The sequence below is a fragment of the Triticum aestivum genome, chromosome 2A (genome assembly GCF_018294505.1).
Source record: "Triticum aestivum cultivar Chinese Spring chromosome 2A, IWGSC CS RefSeq v2.1, whole genome shotgun sequence".
Classification (NCBI taxonomy): Eukaryota; Viridiplantae; Streptophyta; class Magnoliopsida; order Poales; family Poaceae; genus Triticum; species Triticum aestivum.
The window spans coordinates 756200053-756221725 of NC_057797.1; the positions used below are offsets into that span (position 1 = coordinate 756200053).

Sequence of the window (21673 nt, forward strand, 5' to 3'; positions counted from 1 at the left end):
TGCGCAAGGTGTAGCGCTCCGTGCTTGCCCGCGTTGGGCCGCGCAACCTGGAAACAATTCACTATGACTGACCGACTGAATTTTGGTCCGGTTGTGTCGCTCGCTTCCTATGCGCGCGGACACCCACCAACGCCAGGGCGCAACCCCACCACACCTCCTCCCCCTTCTTCTTTTATCTTTTGTTTCCTCTCGCTTGAACTCCTTCTCCCAAATGCTCGCCACCATGGCCGCCTTCCCCCTCTGCCCACCGGCGGGCATGGCCTATGAGCTTCTTGGTCGTCCATGAATGTTGCAGTTAGCACGCTCGTCGTTGGAACCTGTGTGGCTGCGTGTTGCGTTTCCATGGCAATGGCCTACGAGTTCTTTGGCCATGACGCAAAGCGGGAGACCGTGATTTTTTTTCGCGAGCTACAACCGCTGCGGTCGCATGTTGCCACCGACGTATTCTTTTGCTAGAACATGAGGTCGACGGCTGTGGACGACAATGTTGTTTTGTCGCAACATGTGATGTTTTTGCTGAAACCGGTGCTACAACTGGCGGACAGACACGACGGCAACAGGGGTGCTGCAACCGGCAGTAAGAAATGCTAGAACCGGTGAGGTCGTTTGCTACAACTGACGGTGCAATAATGTTGTGACATGCACAACGAGATACAAACCAGCGGTGACGACGCTGATAATTTTTTGCTACATCCGTGTCTCCGTTTTGCTACGATCGGCAATGAAATTGTTGCCACGACGATGGCCATGTTTTGTGACCTGCACGGCGCTACAGCTGGTGGTGCCCGCGGTGATGATTTTTTGCTGCAGCCCTGTCTCCGTTTTGCCACACCGGCAAAGAAAGATACTTCCATGACGGCGTTCATGTTTTTTTCCGACCAAGGAGGTGCGTTCATCGATGGCGACGAGAAACGGCGAGCGCCGCAAACGGTGGTGGCCGGCAGTGAAGGGCCGCGGCAAGCTCGCTGCGGGGAGGGGCGTGAGGAGTTTGATCCCGTGCTAGACGAAGGAGAGATGCGAGGAAGCAGAGGACGGATCGTGTGATCCTCCTTTTTTGAGACAATCACACGAAGCTTTTATTATGCCGTCACAATGTATACAGGGACGAATGAAAGATTACCGGGGTGTCCTAACCAAACATGGCGACCCACCCCTAACTTAAAAGCATGCTTCGCTAGATTGTGAGTCTCGAAATTCGAGCTCCTAAATTTATGGACGAAATTACAAATAGTAAAAGTATTACTAGACTATGATTTCATGTATAATTGCTCCGTAACTTGTCATATTCTGATTCTTGATGTTGTCCACCACCACTTTGCAGTCAGAGGCTATATGTACCTTTTGTTCATTCAAATCCTGAGCGAGTGCTAACCCCTCCCGGACAGCCAACGCCTCCAGTGTTGCAGCATCTCCAATTCCTTCGAAGCTAACCACCGATGCCCCCAAGAAGTTTCCATCATGGTCCCGACAGAGAGCAGCAACCGCCCCCCTTCTCCGCATACCTCTAGTTGCTGCATCAACATTTATCTTGGCCAGGCTCGCCGGCGGGCTTTGCCATTGTCTCGGCCTCAAGATAGGCTGGGTATTAGCATTTCTTCCTGGGGCTGAAGTGTCGTGAAGATCACTCAGAGTCACCCACCTCACCCCGCTCCTACCCAGTTCACCCCAAATTTCTCGTGGCTTCTGTGCCTCTCGATCCCATCCCAACCCGCTCCTCCCCCGTGCTTGTCCACCCCGTCCGGCGCTGCCGCGTCGCGTTGCAGCTCGCATGTAAGCGATCGTCATCCCGCCCGTCCATGCTGTTGCGCAAGGTGTAGCGCTCCGTGCTTGCCCGCGTTGGGCCGCGCAACCTGGAAACAATTCACTATGACTGACCGACTGAATTTTGGTCCGGTTGTGTCGCTCGCTTCCTATGCGCGCGGACACCCACCAACGCCAGGGCGCAACCCCACCACACCTCCTCCCCCTTCTTCTTTTATCTTTTGTTTCCTCTCGCTTGAACTCCTTCTCCCAAATGCTCGCCACCATGGCTGCCTTCCCCCTCTGCCCACCGGCGGGCATGGCCTATAAGCTTCTTGGTCGTCCATGAAAGTTGCAGTTAGCACGCTCGTCGTTGGAACCTGTGTGGCTGCGTGTTGCGTTTCCATGGCAATGGCCTACGAGTTCTTTGGCCATGACGCAAAGCGGGAGACCGTGATTTTTTTCGCGAGCTACAACCGCTGCGGTCGCATGTTGCCACCGACGTATTCTTTTGCTAGAACATGAGGTCGACGGCTGTGGACGACAATGTTGTTTTGTCGCAACATGTGATGTTTTTGCTGAAACCGGTGCTACAACTGGCGGACAGACACGACGGCAACAGGGGTGCTGCAACCGGCAGTAAGAAATGCTAGAACCGGTGAGGTCGTTTGCTACAACTGACGGTGCAATAATGTTGTGACATGCACAACGAGATACAAACCAGCGGTGACGACGCTGATAATTTTTTGCTACATCCGTATCTCCGTTTTGCTACGATCGGCAATGAAATTGTTGCCACGACGATGGTCATGTTTTGTGACCTGCACGGCGCTACAGCTGGTGGTGCCTGCGGTGATGATTTTTTGCTGCAGCCCTGTCTCCGTTTTGCCACACCGGCAAAGAAAGATACTTCCATGACGGCGTTCATGTTTTTTTCCGACCAAGGAGGTGCGTTCATCGATGACGACGAGAAACGGCGAGCGCCGCAAACGGTGGTGGCCGGCAATGAAGGGCCGCGGCAAGCTCGCTGCGGGGAGGGGCGTGAGGAGTTTGATCTCGTGCTAGACGAAGGAGAGATGCGAGGAAGCAGAGGACGGATCGTGTGATCCTCCTTTTTTGAGACAATCACACGAAGCTTTTATTATGCCGTCACAATGTATACAGGGACGAACGAAAGATTACCGGGGTGTCCTAACCAAACATGGCGACCCACCCTTAACTTAAAAGCATGCTTCGCTAGATTGTGAGTCTCGAAATTCGAGCTCCTAAATTTATGGACGAAATTACAAATAGTAAAAGTATTACTAGACTATGATTTCATGTATAATTGCTCCGTAACTTGTCATATTCTGATTCTTGATGTTGTCCACCACCACTTTGCAGTCAGAGGCTATATGTACCTTTTGTTCATTCAAATCCTGAGCGAGTGCTAACCCCTCCCGGACAGCCAACGCCTCCAGTGTTGCAGCATCTCCAATTCCTTCGAAGCTAACCACCGATGCCCCCAAGAAGTTTCCATCATGGTCCCGACAGAGAGCAGCAACCGCCCCCCTTCTCCGCATACCTCTAGTTGCTGCATCAACATTTATCTTGGCCAGGCTCGCCGGCGGGCTTTGCCATTGTCTCGGCCTCAAGATAGGCTGGGTATTAGCATTTCTTCCTGGGGCTGAAGTGTCGTGAAGATCACTCAGAGTCACCCACCTCACCCCGCTCCTACCCAGTTCACCCCAAATTTCTCGTGGCTTCCGTGCCTCTCGATCCCATCCCAACCCGCTCCTCCCCCGCGCTTGTCCTCCCCGTCCGGCGCTGCCGCGTCGCGTTGCAGCTCGCATGTAAGCGATCGTCGTCCCGCCCGTCCATGCTGTTGCGCAAGGTGTAGCGCTCCGTGCTTGCCCGCGTTGGGCCGCGCAACCTGGAAACAATTCACTATGACTGACCGACTGAATTTTGGTCCGGTTGTGTCGCTCGCTTCCTATGCGCGCGGACACCCACCAACGCCAGGGCGCAACCCCACCACACCTCCTCCCCCTTCTTCTTTTATCTTTTGTTTCCTCTCGCTTGAACTCCTTCTCCCAAATGCTCGCCACCATGGCCGCCTTCCCCCTCTGCCCACCGGCGGGCATGGCCTATGAGCTTCTTGGTCGTCCATGAATGTTGCAGTTAGCACGCTCGTCGTTGGAACCTGTGTGGCTGTGTGTTGCGTTTCCATGGCAATGGCCTACGAGTTCTTTGGCCATGACGCAAAGCGGGAGACCGTGATTTTTTTTCGCGAGCTACAACCGCTGCGGTCGCATGTTGCCACCGACGTATTCTTTTGCTAGAACATGAGGTCGACGGCTGTGGACGACAATGTTGTTTTGTCGCAACATGTGATGTTTTTGCTGAAACCGGTGCTACAACTGGCGGACAGACACGACGGCAACAGGGGTGCTGCAACCGGCAGTAAGAAATGCTAGAACCGGTGAGGTCGTTTGCTACAACTGACGGTGCAATAATGTTGTGACATGCACAACGAGATACAAACCAGCGGTGACGACACTGATAATTTTTTGCTACATCCGTATCTCCGTTTTGCTACGATCGGCAATGAAATTGTTGCCACGACGATGGCCATGTTTTGTGACCTGCACGGCGCTACAGCTGGTGGTGCCCGCGGTGATGATTTTTTGCTGCAGCCCTGTCTCCGTTTTGCCACACCGGCAAAGAAAGATACTTCCATGACGGCGTTCATGTTTTTTTCCGACCAAGGAGGTGCGTTCATCGATGACGACGAGAAACGGCGAGCGCCGCAAACGGTGGTGGCCGGCAGTGAAGGGCCGCGGCAAGCTCGCTGCGGGGAGGGGCGTGAGGAGTTTGATCCCGTGCTAGACGAAGGAGAGATGCGAGGAAGCAGAGGACGGATCGTGTGATCCTCCTTTTTTGAGACAATCACACGAAGCTTTTATTATGTCGTCACAATGTATACAGGGACGAACGAAAGATTACCGGGGTGTCCTAACCAAACATGGCGACCCACCCTTAACTTAAAAGCATGCTTCGCTAGATTGTGAGTCTCGAAATTCGAGCTCCTAAATTTATGGACGAAATTACAAATAGTAAAAGTATTACTAGACTATGATTTCATGTATAATTGCTTCGTAACTTGTCATATTCTGATTCTTGATGTTGTCCACCACCACTTTGCAGTCAGAGGCTATATGTACCTTTTGTTCATTCAAATCCTGAGCGAGTGCTAACCCCTCCCGGACAGCCAACGCCTCCAGTGTTGCAGCATCTCCAATTCCTTCGAAGCTAACCACCGATGCCCCCAAGAAGTTTCCATCATGGCCCCGACAGAGAGCAGCAACCGCCCCCCTTCTCCGCATACCTCTAGTTGCTGCATCAACATTTATCTTGGCCAGGCTCGCCGGCGGGCTTTGCCATTGTCTCGGCCTCAAGATAGGCTGGGTATTAGCATTTCTTCCTGGGGCTGAAGTGTCGTGAAGATCACTCAAATAAGCATTGATAAACTGGTGAGTGGACATAGGGCTAGTGAAAATATCTTCATATATTGCCTTCCTCCTCGCTCTCCAAACAGCCCAGAGTGTTATGATCAGTCTTACAAACTCTGGTTGAGACAGTGCATCATGCATGGCCAACAACCAGTGTTTGGCGTTTGCATCCGCGTTCAAACTAATCTGTTCCACCAAATGTTCATCTGATAATGCCCAAATGCACCTCGACATGGTACAGTCCAACAGTGCATGCCTCCATGAGTCAGGGGTTCCACACAAAGCACATAGGGGAGATTGTGAGATGTGACGGTGGTGCAAAAGGTCGGCCGTAGGTACTGAGTGCTGGGCTAAACGCCATGCAAAAACTTTCTGCTTTGATGGAACCTTCGTAGGCCACAACGACGTCCACGCTTTTCCTTCCGACACCACTTCTGAGATCCCAGCATTTTCTTCTGTCCAATTCTCCCGCTGATATTTGGTGTTCAACACCATGTGATAGGCTGATTTGACTGAGGACGTGCCCCGGCGGTCCCCACTCCAGGCCCAAAAATCCTCGATGTTACGCGTGCACAGTGGGATAGCTAGGATTGCATCTGCATCAAAGGATACAAAAATAGAGCGGATGAGATGCTTTCTCCAAGTAGCCGTGGTGACATCAATTAACTCAGCAACCCGAGTGGGAGGGTTTGCAACTAGCGAAGTGATGGGCCTCATCGGGCCTGTTCTGGGGATTCAGTTGGTCTCCCAGATGTCCGTCGTAACCCCATTGCCAATTCTACGAACCTTGCTTCAGAATATCCCGTCCAACGATGATAGCTCTCCAAATTTGTGATGGATGATTGCCCAACTCCGCATCGAGGATCGAGCTATGGGGGTAGTAAACAGCTTTCAGCAGTCGCGCACTGAGAGAGGAGGGATCTTGCAACAGCCTCCATGATTGTCTGGCCAACAAAGCCAGATTAAAGATCTCCATATCTCGAAATCCCAAGCCTCCCAAGTGTTTAGGGTGCGTCAACACATCCCAAGAGAACCAGGCTGGTTTCCGCTTCCCTTGCTTACTCCCCCACCAAAACTGTCGTATGATCGAGGTTATGTTTTCACACAGTCCCCTCGATAGCCGGAAGCACGCCATTGAGTACACTGGTATAGATTGTGCCACGGACTTTATTAACACCTCCTTTCCTGCAGCTGATAATAGCTTCTGCATCCATCCTCTTATCTTTTCCCATATTCTGTCCCGTAGATATTTAAATTTTCCCATCTTCGATTGGCCAACATCCGTGGGCATACCCAAGTATCATCACTTAGCGACTCATTATGAACATGCAGAATATTTTTAATACTATCCCTTCACTGTTGCGGGCACCCTTTGCTACAGAAGATAGATGACTTCTCATGATTGATCCTCTGACCTGATGCATTGCAATATTTCTCCAACAGGTTTGAAACCGACGTTGCCCCTCATTACTTGCCTTAAACAACAGCAGGCTATCGTCGGCGAAAAGGAGGTGATTCACAACCGGAGCTGTGGGAGCCACCTTGATACCCTCAACACTCGACGACTCAGAACTGGATTTTAACAGGCACGAAAGGCCCTCTGCTGCAATTAAGAAAAGATAAGGGGAAATGGGATCTCCCTGTCGGATACCTCTGGATGGTATAAACTGCTCAAGCTTCTCTCCATTGAACATGACTGAAAAAGACACGGACCGAACCATGCTCATAACTGTGTGAACCCATGGTTGTGCAAAACCCAATTTCTCCATCATGGCCTGCAGATAATCCCATTCAAGCCTGTCATAGGCTTTCATCATATCCAATTTTAGAGCACAGAAACTGTTGGACTTGGCCTTGCCCCGCTTCATGAAGTGTAGACACTCATAGGCACATATAATGTTATCTGTAATTAGCCTGCCGGGAACAAAAGCTGACTGCTCATGAGAGATAATATCAGGAAGGATTTGCTTGAGCCTATTTGCAACGACCTTAGATGCAATTTTATAAATAACATTACAGAGGCTAATAGGACGAAACTGTGCAAGTTGAGTTGGATTCAAAACCTTGGGAATAAGTACCAGAACCGTATCATTTACGCATGCAGCACTCTCCTCCCCTCTGACTATTCTGAGCACAGCCTGGGTGACCTCTTCTCCACAGATATCCCAATGGCGCTGATAGAAGTGAGCAGGGAAGCCATCAGGCCCCGGCGCCTTTGTCGGAAACATCTGAAATAGGGTTGTCTTCACCTCTTCATTGGTGTATGGGGCTAACAAAAAATCATTCATCTGTTGAGTTACTTTAGCATTTACTGTAGAGAGGACTTGATCCATCCCAGTTACACTTTCGGAAGCATAAAGGTTTTTATAGAAATCTGAAACCATAGTCCTCAAAACTCCTGGATCATCCATCATTATTCCAAGGGAGTCAACAAGTGCTTTGATCATATTTCTCTTGCGTCTCTGGCTCGCGCGTAGGTGGAAGAAGCGAGTATTCCTGTCACCCGCCAACAACCAGTCAAGTCTGGACCTCTGCCGCCACATTAGTTCCTCTCTGTGATAGAGCTCTATCAATTTCTCATTAATTTTTAACTCGATATGAGTTGGTCCCACCCTCGCTGGGTCGTTCCTGAGGCGTTCAAGCTCAGCCTTGAGACCTTTTACTTCCTTTCGAACCGATCCGAAAGTATTCTTATTCCATCGTCCCAAGTCAGCCGCAACTAGACCCAACTTAACATAGAGTTCCTCCATTCTAGTTGTCGCACCGCCCGATGTCCAACTTTGCATCAGGTTATCACTCCAATTTTCGTGCGTCTCCCACATTACCTCGTACTTGAAATCTCGTGGTGCCTGTCTGACCAGCGTGTCATGCATATTCAGGAGGATCGGACAATGGTCAGAGTTGGCAGTCATTAAGTGTTTCAAGCTAGCTGCCGGAAACCTCTCACTCCATTCAGCCGTTGCAAGGGCTCGATCTAGCCGCACCCTAGTATAGCTGCCCCCAGAAACTTTTTTCTCATAAGTCCAAAAATGACCCTGATAGCCAATGTCCATGAACATGCAGACGTCCACGGCTTCTCGAAAACCCTGAATCTGAGCGTTACTCCGTTCTCATGTACCTTCATGCTCTTCCGGACGTAGCACTTCATTAAAATCACCAATGCAAACCCAAGGTAAATCATTCAAAGTACTAATTCCCTTCAAAACATCCCACGTTTGGTGCCGCATGTGGGTTTGGGCCTCCCCATATACTAGTGTCATCCTCCAAGGATTTGTGTCATCCTCTCGAACAGAGCAATTGATGTGATATGGAGAATAGCCCAAAATCTCAACATTTATTGAATTATTTCAGAAAATCCCTAAACCTCCACTTCTACCTTGACTACTTACAGCATAGCCATTATCATAACCAAGAGTTGTAGCTAGCATCTCTACCCTTACTCTATCAATTTGTGTCTCTATAATACAAACAAGGGTAGGGGCAAAAATCTTCGCGAAGTCACGAAGCTCGCGAACTGTCGCAGCGTTGCCCGCGCCACGACAGTTCCAACTGAGGACACTCATTGATCCCGGCGGCGCCCCTTGTCGGAGCCCGCCAAAATGTTTCTTGCTGCCAGAGTGCCTAATTTTCCATCCTCATCAGTCTTGTTTCTCTTGGTCTCTCTCTTCGGCGGAGGGCTGATGGGAGTATGGCTCGGTTGAGCAACAACAAGCTCCATCCCAGTCACCGTGTGGGGGTGGTAATCTGCTCCATCGTTTTTCCGCTCGACTGATCAACATTGTTCACAAAAACTGGGTTCGTTCTTTTCCTGCTCGGATCAAACATGTCCACATCTGTCTTGCCCGATGGTTCCTCCCTTGGTGCATGAGTACTTGCTGAGTCATTCGCTGGTTGCCCCCTTGACCTGCCTCCAGATCGGCCTCCCCTGCGGCCACCACGGCGTCCACTGCCATCCCCAGGTCCCCTTCTGTCGCGCATATACCAGTCAGCTCTGAGTTCTTTAAACACTAGCGCAGAGGGATGATGAACCCCATTGCCATGCTCCTTGTAAAGATGACCCAACATCCCACAAACGGCACACCAGTCGAGGAGTTTTTCATATTTGACCTTAGATCTGTCTCTTGCCATCTCTTATCATGGACACAGCGTTCCTCAGTGGTTTGTGGACATTGATGCGTATCTAAACACGAAAAAAATTGCCTGTGAAGTCATGGGATTGGGCTTCCACAAACAGAACTTCACCCACGTTGGCAGCAAGAGGTTGGACTAGGTGAGCATACAGATCTGGCACATCATGGATTTGAATCCATATATCAATTGTTTCCAGTTTGACCGTTGAGGGTTTTGAGATCCCATCATATGGTGCAAGAAGCACCGCATCCCCCCTGAAGTTTCAAGGCCCTTCCTGCATGACTCGTTCCCAATCTCCCAAGCACGAAAACTGGACAGAGTACAAGTTATCCTCGAGGGGTTTGAATTTTGCTTCCTGCGCTATGTTCCAGGCCGAGCGCATATTCCTGTAGAACCACGTCTGACTATAGTTCTTGTTGGTGTTCACCTTGATCAATGCGACCCACCATGGCAGATCCGGCGGAGCATCTTTTTCCTCAAAGACAACATCATCAGATCCTCCTCCCGCAGGCCAAGCTCCATCATCATCTTCTCTACATCACTGAGACCGGAGGAGCCCGAGGCTCCATCGTCAGCCATATCGAAACACTCACCCGATAGCAGCAGTAGATCGGGTTTTTTGGGAACCCTAGTCTCCGCCGCGTCCCGATCCTGGCCAGGAGGATGCAAGATGCCCCTGGATCGATCCCAGCGGGGCGTGGGCCGGCGGTAGGGGAGAGAAAACTCGACGGCGGCGACCAATCGCCCCGGGAGAACGAGAGGAAACCCTAACTAGAGGGAAAATTAGCTGCTTTTCGTGTGATCCTCCTGGACGCCCCAATCGGACGGATGCTGGCGGCCCACTCGCGAAGGACAGACAGTCGAGCGAGTGCACACAGTGGGGTAGTTGGCCGAGAACAGTGTGCGGGGGAGCCGCGCGGCCCACTCGCAGTCACACGACGGACCAACCCACCTCAACCCGGTCCACGCCCCCAAATTTCTGGTGGCTTCCGTGCCTCTGGATCCCCTCCCATCCCATCCCACTTCTCCCCCGCGCTCCTCCTCCCCGTCCGGCGCATGTAAGCTCCTCCTCCCCGTCCGCCCCGCCCGTCCGAGCGGCCATGGCGTCCACGCTGCTGCGCAAGGTGTGGGGCACCGTGCTGGCCCGCGCGGTGCCGCGCGACCCGGACGCCTCCGCCTCCTCCTCCTCCCCGCGCCGCCGCGGCGCCCCGGCGGCGGCGGCGGCGGAGTACGGCTCCCTGGGCGCGCTCGACGCGGTGCCGATCGACGTGCTGGCGCAGATCCTGCGCCTGCTGGGCCCCGCCGACGCCGCGCGCTCCGCCGCCGTGTGCCGCACCTGGCGTCTCCTCGCCTCCGACAACGCGCTCTGGGCCTTCTTCCTCAGCCTCGGCCCCGACCCCTGGGACCTCGTCGTCTTCGCCGAGACCCACCTCGCCGCCGGCTCCGCCGAGCCCCGCAGGTTGCCCCCCTTCCCCCCTCCTCCTCCTCCTCCTGGCTGGCTCCTCACGCGGCCCGGGCCTTTCCGTTTTGGCGTCCCCGCCTCGTTCGCCTCCTAAGTCCTAACTAACAGCACTGTGCCGTGCCACTGCGTACGCAGCGTCTACTTCGGCACTGTTCGCGTCCCGCCGCAGCTCTCCTTCAAGCGCATCTACGGACAGCGAGCGCTCGTTCCAGGCTCTATCATAGTCGATGGTAAGTAACAGCCAGCATCTCCCTTTCATGCGCTTAATCATCACTAGTTATCCAGCGATTGTATAACTATATATGCATTGATTGCTTCATTAAGGGATTGTACACCCAACAAATTCCCCCATTTGGACAACTCTAATGATCTTACCTTCAGTCAGTCACTACACATTTTTTCCCCAAGCGGCCATGCGTCAGACTCTGGATTCCACTGTTAACGGTAACAGAACATAACGTGATTAGTTATCTTCAGTAATCATTAGGTCGTTATGGTAGGCTGATTGTATCTGGCCCTTTGCTTTGTGCGACGCGATAGTCATTTTTGGAGGGAAATCGGCAGTGTTTTTATTGACCCCTGTTGTTTTGATTTTATGGCCTCCTTTAAAATGGTGTGCATTCCCTGTTGTTTGTTTTCTTAAATTATATAGGTGGATCAGGCTATTGCAAGTATGGCTGGAGCAAGTATGCTGCTCCTTCTGGGCGTTGTGCAACTTTTCTGGTAAGCTGTGGTGATCAGTAAAATAGGAAATCTACCAAGCCATTGCGTGTCAATCATTTATCATGACAAAAAAAATTCTTTGTGGAACACTTTGACCAATGTTGGTTTGACAACTTCACGGTGATAATAAGATGATTGAATTGATGATATCATTTATGTCCTAATTTTGCTGGGATCATCATGCAGGAATTTGGTAACATCGAGTCCCCTATGTATGCAAGACTTCGTCATTTTTTCTCAACAATCTATAACAGGTCTGTAAGATCTTTGAAGTTCCACTGCAATATCTTTATCTTGTATATAAAAAAGTTCCTTTACCTTTTTTGCTCAACATTTTCCGTTGATGATTTGAGTTCTCACTGGGTGAATTCACTTGAAACACACACACACACACACACACACACAACTTATATTGTTAAAACTTTCGTTGACTAGGTTTGGTCTTCTATCAAATTGGCTGCACCATCTCTTGCTTGATCACGACACACAAGCAATCAATATACATATCCAGATATTCTTGCCATAAACTCTATCTATTCTTGACTTTTTTATAGGATACATGTAAAGCCTTCTGCTCGACCAATTGTTGTTGCCCTTCCCCTCTGCCACTCCGATGGTTAGTATTTTTAGGTGATACAATTTTCTACTTTATCATTCTCTATTCTGTCTTACATTGTTTACCTTCATCACTATTTCTATATGGCGGCCCTGTTATATGGTTACATTTTTTTGCCCATCAATTTTTTCGAAATCAGGGGCCATCCCTTGGTTTCATTTCAATTAAGAAAAGAAACCACGAACGAGTTCTTACACCGACAGACAGCAAAAACTAAAGGAGTGTCTACCAGCCTGCCGCTAGAGCACAGCATAAAGCAAACCAACGAAACCAACAAAATATGAGTTCAAAAGACCCCAAACAGACATGCAGGCTAGGGGGTGTCACAAATAGTAACTAGAGAACAGCACATGGATGGAGTCTTCTTCGTCGGGGTGCTGCTTCTGATATTCCACGGTGCTCTTTCCACCATGTGCAGCATTCCCCACCGCCTCCTTCAAGGATACAGAGCCAACCCACCTTTTGCAGTGTATCAGTCTGGTTCCAGTGCAAAAGGTGCTATCAGACGACAGATGCATCCACGGCGAGGTCTAAAATTCCATCAGGAGCCCTCCCTGTAAATCCTGGAACGGTTTTGTTTGATCTCTCAAATAACGAGAGACCAGTCCTAGCACCTGTTTCATAGTGATCCAGGAGCACCTACTAAAAATAATGGAGTTCCTAAAATTCCACAGCCCCCACAGGACAGCAGAAGAGACTACATTAAGATGAAGATATTTTTTGCTACAGAGCCAGAGTTTTGCAACTGACTCAAAGTTAACAATAGAAACTTGAAACAATTTTTCAACATCTGCCCATCAATTTTTCACTATGGTTGATGAACAATTTCAAACTTCTTTGTCTGACCGTATGTTTCTAACTCAACTTGGCGCAGATACCGAGGCTGCTAGGGCCTCAAGAAAGCAATACAAGGAGACATTGTACTCGGTTTTGTTCGACATGAATGTTCCTGCAGTTTGTGCTGTTGATCAAGTAAGCATTTTTATGTTCCCTTGGTGATTTTGTTCGCCCTTACATTTATCACCTCTTGATGTACTTTTTGGTTCAACCTTGTGTACCACTGTCCCTTTGATTATTATTTTTTGTCATAATGAGATTTGAGACACTATTTTTTTTATTTATCTTTGGAAAAGTATAAGATTCGCATATTATATTGTGTCAGAATCATGAGTCGCGGTTCAAGCTGGACACCTGGAACTTCTCAATTAAGAATTTTCTGTAATACATTTTCTATATTTTGTCGTCAAATTTAAATCGAACCTCGATGTAGTTGTAGTCTTGTAGAAGCCACCTTTCTGTTTACTTTATTCATTAACTTTACCTGCTGAAGAAAATATTTTGGGAGATTGTTGACATGTGTTTTTGCAGGCACTCCTAGCTTTGTATGCTGCTAGACGAACCTCTGGTATTGTTGTCAACATTGGATTCAATGTCACATCCGTTGTTCCCAGTAAGTTCTGGTGTAAGGTTCGACTCAGTCGACCATCTTACTGTTTTCTTCAGTATCTGATGTATCTTCTCTTAAGATCAGTAAACATGGCCGATATTCCAAGCCTTTAGGCCTACCACAATTTTATTACATTGAATATCAACTTAATGCAAAGAACTTGCTTGAGTATTGATAAGACTATGTGTGGGCTGTAGACTGATAATTATTCATGGTCAGGCTTTGTCCCAAAATGTTTATAACACATGGAAGTGCATCTAGATCAAGTGGTAAAAATACCCATTTGTTTTATCTTATGTATTTTCCTTGCAACAGTCTTTCAAGGTAGGGTGATGCGTGAGATAGGCATTGAAACTGTGGGGCAAGGTGCTCTGAAACTTACTGGATTTCTAAAGGAGCTATTGCAGCGAAGGAATATTTCTTTTGAATCACTGTACACTGTTCGAACAATCAAGGAGGTAGGGTTTTTGTTTATTATCCCAATATAGCTAATGTAATTTGCTGTAGCTTGCGTTCTCCACATAAATATCACCTAGTGGCCAGTTGTGCTTGTAACTGATTAGTTGGGGGCTACAAACCAACTAATTGTGCTTGAAACCTATATTATTAGTTGAGGACGACATAGTAACAAACTATTTGTGCTTGGAGCCATTAGTTGGGCAACCTATTTTGATTATGTACATGACAGAAATGGAGATGATAGCTAACACATGATTCTACCTCCCTTTCCTCTTCTATCTGTAAAGAAAATTTGCTACGTCGCGGCTGATTATGAAGCAGAACTATGTAAGAACACACAAGCTTCCTGTGAGGTGGATGGTGAAGGGTGGTTCACTCTATCAGAAGAAAGATTCAAGATGGCAGAAATCCTTTTCCAGCCCCAGATTGGAGGAGTGTATGTTATCTTCTCTGTTGCGTAACCTTGCTTGTCCTTTTCCTTTTAATACATTTTGCTTATGCTTGCTCGATGTTTGTGTTGCAGTCGTGCTATGGCTTTGCACAAAGCAGTATCTCTATGTATGGATCACTGCTACAATTATGAGGTGCTCCGTGACCACAGCTGGTTCAAGACGGTGGTTTTAGCTGGTGGATCGTCGTGCTTACCTGGTTTGCCAGGTATGCTTGCCTAATGCATTTTAATACTGAACAGCTGATTGGAAGTTAATGCATAACACAACAAATCTAGAACACTGGTGGATAAGGCTGTATTTTCATTGTGAACAGAGAGGCTCGAGAAAGAGCTCCACAAACTTCTTCCTCCATACATCTCAGAAGGAATAAGGGTTCTGCCTCCTCCATTTGGCACAGACACCGCCTGGTTCGGTGCAAAGATGATCGGCACTGTAAGGACAGCGTCGATTCTGGTGATCAGTTTATCGCACTTTTATCTTCACTAATGACTGCCCTAATTCAGGTGAGCACTTTCTCGGACGCATGGTGCATAAACAAGAAGCAGTTCCGCCAGAAGTCACGCCACAGTGGTTCGTCTTTAGTGAATGCATGGCGATAGATCCTAACGGCCGCAGCTATAACTGGCAAAGCCAGGGAAAGAGCCATGAGGTTGTTATCCTCTAAAATATGCTACAGATCTATACAGCATCAGTCCAAGGTGTACATAACAGAGATAGATTATTGCGAGTAAGTAAAAATGATAGATTGTTATTGGTTATGGGATGCTGTATAGCACAAGTGAATGCATCACGCTGTGCGCATTTAGTATGATTCTCTATCATTTATGTACCCGTACATTATTGTTTTGCAGATGGAATAATACCGTCTATTTATCTTGAACTGGATCACCCTCTAATTTATCGTTGCCCTTCCAATTCTCTTTGTTTTTTGAAGTTAAATTTGGCTTTTACTCCTTCCGTTGCAAATTATTTGAAGTTCTAGCTTTATCTAAGTCAAATTTCTCTATATTTGGCCAAGTTTGTTGAGAAATATGTTACTAATGTCTACAGCATCAAATATATGTTTGTATGACTATGGTGCATCTAGTCAAAACTAATTTGTGTTGTAGATGTTGATAAATTTTTATATATAGTCAAACTTTAAATTTGGCTTGGCACAAACCTAGGATTTCAATCTGCAATCACTTCAATTCTGCTGTTGAAGCACGGATCAAGCCTCCTTGAATTGCCACAATAAGAGACCATCGTGTATGATAGAGATTCACCCAATTCTGCTGTTGAAGAACGAATCAAGCCTCATTGAATTGCCACAATCGTGTATGATTGAGATTCGCCGCTAAGCACATTGGCGAGGGGACTGCCTGATCTAGATAGGTAGCATCACAAGACCAAAAGGACCTTTGCGAGGCTCGAAAGAATAAGCTGTGTCGTTGGAGTCAGGCCGATGGGGAAAAAAAACTATGTTCCATGAAGAAACACCTCCGCACCAATCAAGATCCTTCTGGAGGGTGGCGACTGGGTTTATTCTACTCCCTCCGTTCCAAAATATAAGTTGTTGGCGGAGTGTGAACTGAACTCCCCCAAATTTGTTTATAAGTACACAAATTTGGTGAAATTCTAAGTACACAAATTTGTTTATACAAGGTAAAAAAACAAAAATCAACATTGAATAGTGCCCAATGTCACTATTCATAGATGATTTTCTTATAGCTCTTAAATGGTTCATTTTTTTTTGAACTTGGAATATCACATTTTCGTATGGAATTCCAAAGAAAAGTTTGCATTGCTCTGTTTCTATGACATAATCATTCAGAAAAAATACAGACCCAACAGTCATGGATTTTAGGCACCTGGATTTTCTTAGGAATTTTAGGTTCTTTGCTTCGACATTTTCAACTTCAAAATAGTTGGGGGCTCTCAAACCCACAATTCCTTCCCAGCCAGAAAACCCAATCAAAGCATGCAATGGATAGCCACACATATCATAGATACGACAGAGATTTAACTTAATGGATAACGAAACGTCAGGTAGAACAGACTACCCAGACCCAACGGACTTGACATGGCAAGAGTACATTCATACGAGTTCAACAGGGGCACGACGGCCTCAAAAGTCCATTCACTTCGTCGCGGGGTGGGGTGATACTTTGGCTGGTTATTTAGGTGATAACGGTTCTGGGCTCGGCGCATCCATGGTCACCAGCTGGCCGTCCAGGCTCTAGCCCATGGCGTACTTCTGTGTCCAGGAGCGTGCCGTGGACTCATACTTGGCCCGATCAGTCTTGTACATGTGAGCGATCTCAGGCACCAGGGGATCATCAGGGTTGGGGTCCGTCAGCAACGAACAGATTGACAGGAGGACCTGTTAATAGAGACGGGTAAATGTTAGAGAAACATAGCTTAAGGATTTTTGTGAGATGGAAGTAGCTCAAGGAACCAAGCTCATATCAGCAACAAGATTTAAGCAAAAATGGAACAACCAAGCTAGGAATGCAGATCTTTACCTTTGATATGGTCAAAGCCGGGCTCCACTGTTCCTTGAGAATGTCAAGGCAAATGCTGCCGTTGCTGTTGATGTTTGGGTGGAACACCTTGGTGCGGAAAGAGACCTGAAATATGTTCATGTCTGGATGTCAGAAAAAAAATAGATAAGATAGCAAGCAGCAGTAAACTACTCCGTCCGTTCCTAAATACTCCACTATGGAGTACATACAGATGTATAGACATATTTTAGAGTGTAGATTCACTCATTTTGCTTCGCATGTAGTCCCTTATTGGAATCTCTAAAAATACTTATATTTAGGAACAGAGGGAGTGGTTGTTTGAGGACCCCCAAGACATTTGTGTAACAGCAATTCCAATATGAACTCTTTTTTACAAAGGTTAGCTCGGTACACCGGAAATTACCTTCGGGGGCTTGAAGGGGTAATCCGGTGGGAAATGAATGTTCACCAAAAATAGACCACCGGTGAACGGACTGTCAGAGGGTCCCATGATAGTTGCCTGCCAGTGGAACATGTCCTCACCTACAGGACCTGCCCAAATCAAAGTAAAGTAATACAGTCAGACAAACATTTGTATCAAGCCAGTCAAGTATGAGTAATAAACAAGTCATATTTGCTGCGAGATCAAGCGGCTGCCAGCTTTAGTTATGTGTGAACAAGTTCAGAATTAGACATGAAATTATGTTATCGAGGGTTATCCATCATATACACGTCCAGTAGTGATTAGAATAATTCAAAGTTGATTGCTCATTATCAATAGGTTAGTAGAACCAACTGTTGTATTAAATAACATCAAGTCACCCAGGACGCTAGGACATCCACTGTAGCCAGGTATCTCCACTAAAACACAGAACATCAGGTTTACACACATTATGAATGCTAAAGTTGCTTCAGTAATTATATTTATAACTGTATGCATTGATAGACCACTTAAACATAGGCCACTCTTGATGATTCCCTCTATTGGTTAGGATGGTACTGTTCATGTTTCTCAAATCAGATTTACACAAACATTAACAATGCTAAAGTTGCTTCAGTAATTACATTTCTACCAGTATGCATTGATAGACCAAGGAAAACAGGTGATCATTGCAACCTACTAAAACATAGGCCACTCTTGACAATTCACTCTATTCATCATGCTAGTACTCTTTATGCTTCTTAAATAAGGTTTAAACAACATCAGCAAAGCTAAAGTTGCTTCAGAATTATATTTCTTCCAGTATGCATTGATAGACCAATGAAGAAAGGTGACCATTCCTACTAAAACATAGGCATAATTCTCCCTATTGATTTGGTTGGCACTGTTTATGTTTCTTAAATAGTCTAGTCCATGCATAACAGATAAGGTTGGTACTGTATGTTTAAAAAGTAGTCCTAGTCCATGCCTAACTGTCCATATAAACTGCAAGTCCTCGGCAATTTTAATTTCTTTTGGTTAATGGCAGTTAAGATAGCATATAGTGCTACTGTGGTGCATGTTCCACCCATGTGGTACTGACGTAATGAGCCGTTCACTGTAAACTGCAATAAGGTTGGCATACCTTAACCTAACAAAACAAAATCCAAGGGTTTTTAATGACCTGCTCAGAAGATACATCACACACATGACATGAGTCAATCATATTAATAGAACATGTACAGTTCATAAGTAGAGAGTACTCTCCACCAATCAATCAGCAAACCCTAAAGCACTGCGCGAGCAGAGCTAAACAATCGACAACCTAACCCTCATGACCAGTAACTAACAACCAGACCACGCAAACGGCGCGCTCATCCTGACGCAATTCAACTCGGGGCGAGATCTAGACGGAATCGGAAGGGGCGGAGGGGAAATCACCTGCGCTGCATGAGGTGGGAGGGTCCTTCTGCAGGTCCTTGAGCTCCTTGAGGATCCTCTTGGACGCCATGGGATCAAACCCTAATCACGGAAATCCTGCACAGATCAGGCCCTAGAAAACAGATCGGGCAGAGGGAGGGGGTGCGGCGGCGTCGCGCGTACCGACCGGCGGGGTGCGCGGGGGCGACGGGGCCTGCGGTGCTGTGGCGGCGGGCGGCGGCCGCCTCTCCCCTCTGCGGCGGCGGACGGCGGTTGGGGACCACGGGGCAGGAGGGGGCGAGAAGGAGTCGGAGGATTTGGGTGTGGGCAGGCCCGGGGCGCTTTATATAGGGCGGAGGGGACGCCCGGGCCGTCCGATCGGGGATCGACGGCCGCCCGCGGCTCGCGTGATGCTTACGCTGGACGCGCACAGATTCGCCCCCCTTTCGGTGCTTTTCGGGTGGGGAGGGAAATAAGCTTGTTTTTTGGGAAATTTCGCAAACAAGACGCCATTAGCCCTCAGCCGGTGACGATGACAGGTGGGGCCGGTCCCAACTCTAGGGTATTTGGAGGTAGTGATTCCCTAGATGAAGAGTAACATTTTTTTTCTCTCTATTTACTTATATAGTACTCCTTCCGTTTCTAAATATAAGCCTGTTTAGAGATTACAATGCGGACTACATACAGATGTATGTAGACATACTTTAGAGTGTAGATTCACTAAAAAAATTTTGTATGTAGTCCGTAGTGGAATCTCTAGAAAGATTTGTATTTAGGAACGAAAAGAGTACTTAAAAAAAGGTGTTCTTTTTCAGAGTGATTCGTCCAACCTTACATACGTTTTTCCTCCCTCTTTTCATTTTTGATTTTCCTCTATCTTCGGGGTTTTTCACCGATTTCCCATGAAAACCGTCTTAACTATCCCATCTTTTATTGAGTTAATAGATAAAATTATGTTGTCTTTCATAGACCAATAAAAAGGGTAAAAATATGATTTTTTTTTATTTAGGTAGTCATTGGTAGGGCTTTATAAACATTTATTTACAGCTCATCAGGGTTTAAGTGATAGGCTTGGCACCGGTGCACGCATTTTTCTGGATTATTTTAAACATTTCAGCAACGTTTGTTTGGCTAAAGGAGACGTTCTTTTTTTGTGGGGAGGCTAGAGGAGACGTTCCCTGCGATTACGAGAAGTTTGTGGTGATTTTGTTAATCTTAATATGTTGTGTCACCTCGGTATCTTTGGGTGAGTATATGCATGCGTATGAGAGCATCTCCGACTGTATTGCGTTCCAAAATAATATGGGTAGGTAAATCATGGACTAACATACTAAAATATTTATAGCATGTGACAACGCATGGGTAATTATCTTTGTCATTTAAAAAATAGTGCTCCTATTTTATTCATCATTTTATTTCAAAATCATCTTAACTATTCCATCTTTTATCGTCTTGTAAAATAAATTATGTTTTACTCCCTCCGTTTCTAAATATTTGTCTTTTATATATTTCAAATAGACTACCACATACAGATGTATATAGACATATTTTAGAGTGTAGATTCACTCATTATGCTCTGTATGTAGTCACTTGTTGAAATATCTAGAAAGACAAATATTTAGGAACGAAGGGATTATTTGATAAGTCAATAAGTTCTTACCATATACTCTATTTATTCGGAAATACTTGTCGGAGTAATGGATGGATGTATCTAGACGTATTTTAGTTTTACATATATCTATTTTTATCCATTTCTTCGACAAGTATTTTCGGCCGGAAGGTGCAATTGTTTTTTATTTAGGTAGATAAATCACGGGCGGAAATTTATAAATATTTATTTGTATAATCACATTAGGGCAAGTAAAAACACGAGCTAACGTATTAAATATTTATAACAATGTGGCAATGCACGGATAATTGTCTAGTGAAGGAATGAAGAAAAGGAAGAGGACGAGAGACCATGCTTGATGAATATCCTTTTTTGTGCGGAAAAGGGACTTTCCATTCATCAACTAGAGGTTGTTACGTATAAGGGAGAATCTCCTCCGGTGCATGGTGTACCCAAATAGCCGTACGAGTTGTCATACCCGTCTGAACAAGCTTATGGATGACAGTGTTGCTACTAGAATTTTCTGTGATCCCTCTCAAATTCATACTTGGTTACCGAAATTTTTGAGTTAGGCCTAACAAACTAGAAAGGAAACAGTACATGTTTATATTCTGTACACAATTATGCTAAAAGAAGATACTTATGATGTTTACAATTTCCAAAGAGGAATATTCAACAAGTTTTGTGGATACATAATAGTAGTTTGTTAGTAAAACCACGGATAGAAAAGTGATATACTCCCTTCTTTCCGGTTTTTATTGGGCTCATCTCATTCTCTTAGCTTTTTCATATTATAAGTCTTATTTTCACCATGTGTTCACATTTCAAGGTGCAGTAAATTGATGCACACAAGAATTAAAAGAAACCAACCAATGCATGCAACGATTCTACTCATTTAATGGTCATCCATGCATACACTGCAATTAATGCAGATTAAAGTTTGAGTAATTTTGAAACTACGAGATATATATTCCTCCATCCATCATCTATCTTGGTTGATGATATTTCAGATTTAAATCCTATAAACCGAAAAGGAGGAAGTATCTTCATTGACAAGACAAGGAAAAGTCAATTTGATAGCACGTGGTAGACACCATTTGGTAGTTCATGGCTGTATATATACCATATATGAGATTTATTTTTCAATAACTACAAAAAAAGTAAAAAAAAAGTTTAGATTTTTTTGGAACAAATTGGATTTTTGTGCACTAGTATACAGA

At 46.4% G+C, this 21673-nt stretch overlaps 2 protein-coding genes across 3 annotated transcripts; one reads left to right on the plus strand and one right to left on the minus strand.

The window, feature by feature from the left end:
* Positions 1-10366: 10366 nt before the first annotated feature.
* Positions 10367-15436, plus strand: LOC123190926 (actin-related protein 8). Its single transcript, XM_044603656.1, has 12 exons — positions 10367-10821; positions 10960-11054; positions 11477-11547; positions 11734-11801; positions 12102-12163; positions 13038-13135; positions 13532-13613; positions 13926-14068; positions 14357-14505; positions 14593-14726; positions 14835-14953; positions 15025-15436. Exons 1-12 carry the CDS (start codon positions 10463-10465, stop codon positions 15118-15120), a joined length of 1476 nt encoding a protein of 491 aa, XP_044459591.1. The 5' UTR covers positions 10367-10462; the 3' UTR covers positions 15121-15436.
* A 1072-nt stretch (positions 15437-16508) lies between these two features.
* LOC123190930 (ubiquitin-conjugating enzyme E2 28) lies at positions 16509-19239 on the minus strand. 2 transcript variants are annotated; one of them, XM_044603660.1, is made up of 5 exons: positions 19028-19239; positions 18866-18946; positions 17429-17556; positions 17026-17130; positions 16509-16883 (listed from the first exon to the last, which is right to left on the minus strand). In XM_044603660.1, the coding sequence occupies exons 2-5, from the start codon at positions 18933-18935 to the stop codon at positions 16740-16742; spliced, it is 447 nt and encodes a 148-aa protein (XP_044459595.1). In that variant the 5' UTR covers positions 18936-18946; positions 19028-19239; the 3' UTR covers positions 16509-16739. The 2 variants fall into 2 exon arrangements, with proteins under 2 accessions (XP_044459595.1, XP_044459594.1); XM_044603659.1 differs by having other exon boundaries at positions 19032-19197.
* Positions 19240-21673: the final 2434 nt, after the last annotated feature.

Bases quoted from the DNA above. Each gene is read 5' to 3' on its own strand.
- LOC123190926 (XM_044603656.1), top strand. From the start codon at position 10,463: ATGGCGTCCACGCTGCTGCGCAAGGTGTGGGGCACCGTGCTGGCCCGC. The intron at 14,069-14,356 runs GTAGGGTTTTTG...CTATCTGTAAAG, and splicing joins CTGTTCGAACAATCAAGGAG to AAAATTTGCTACGTCGCGGC. The intron at 14,954-15,024 runs GTAAGGACAGCG...GCCCTAATTCAG, and splicing joins GTGCAAAGATGATCGGCACT to GTGAGCACTTTCTCGGACGC.
- LOC123190930 (XM_044603660.1), bottom strand. From the start codon at position 18,935: ATGGCGTCCAAGAGGATCCTCAAGGAGCTCAAGGACCTGCAGAAGGAC. The intron at 17,557-18,865 runs GTGATTTCCCCT...TGATTTGGGCAG, and splicing joins TCCCACCTCATGCAGCGCAG to GTCCTGTAGGTGAGGACATG. The intron at 17,131-17,428 runs GTAATTTCCGGT...AACATATTTCAG, and splicing joins ACCCCTTCAAGCCCCCGAAG to GTCTCTTTCCGCACCAAGGT.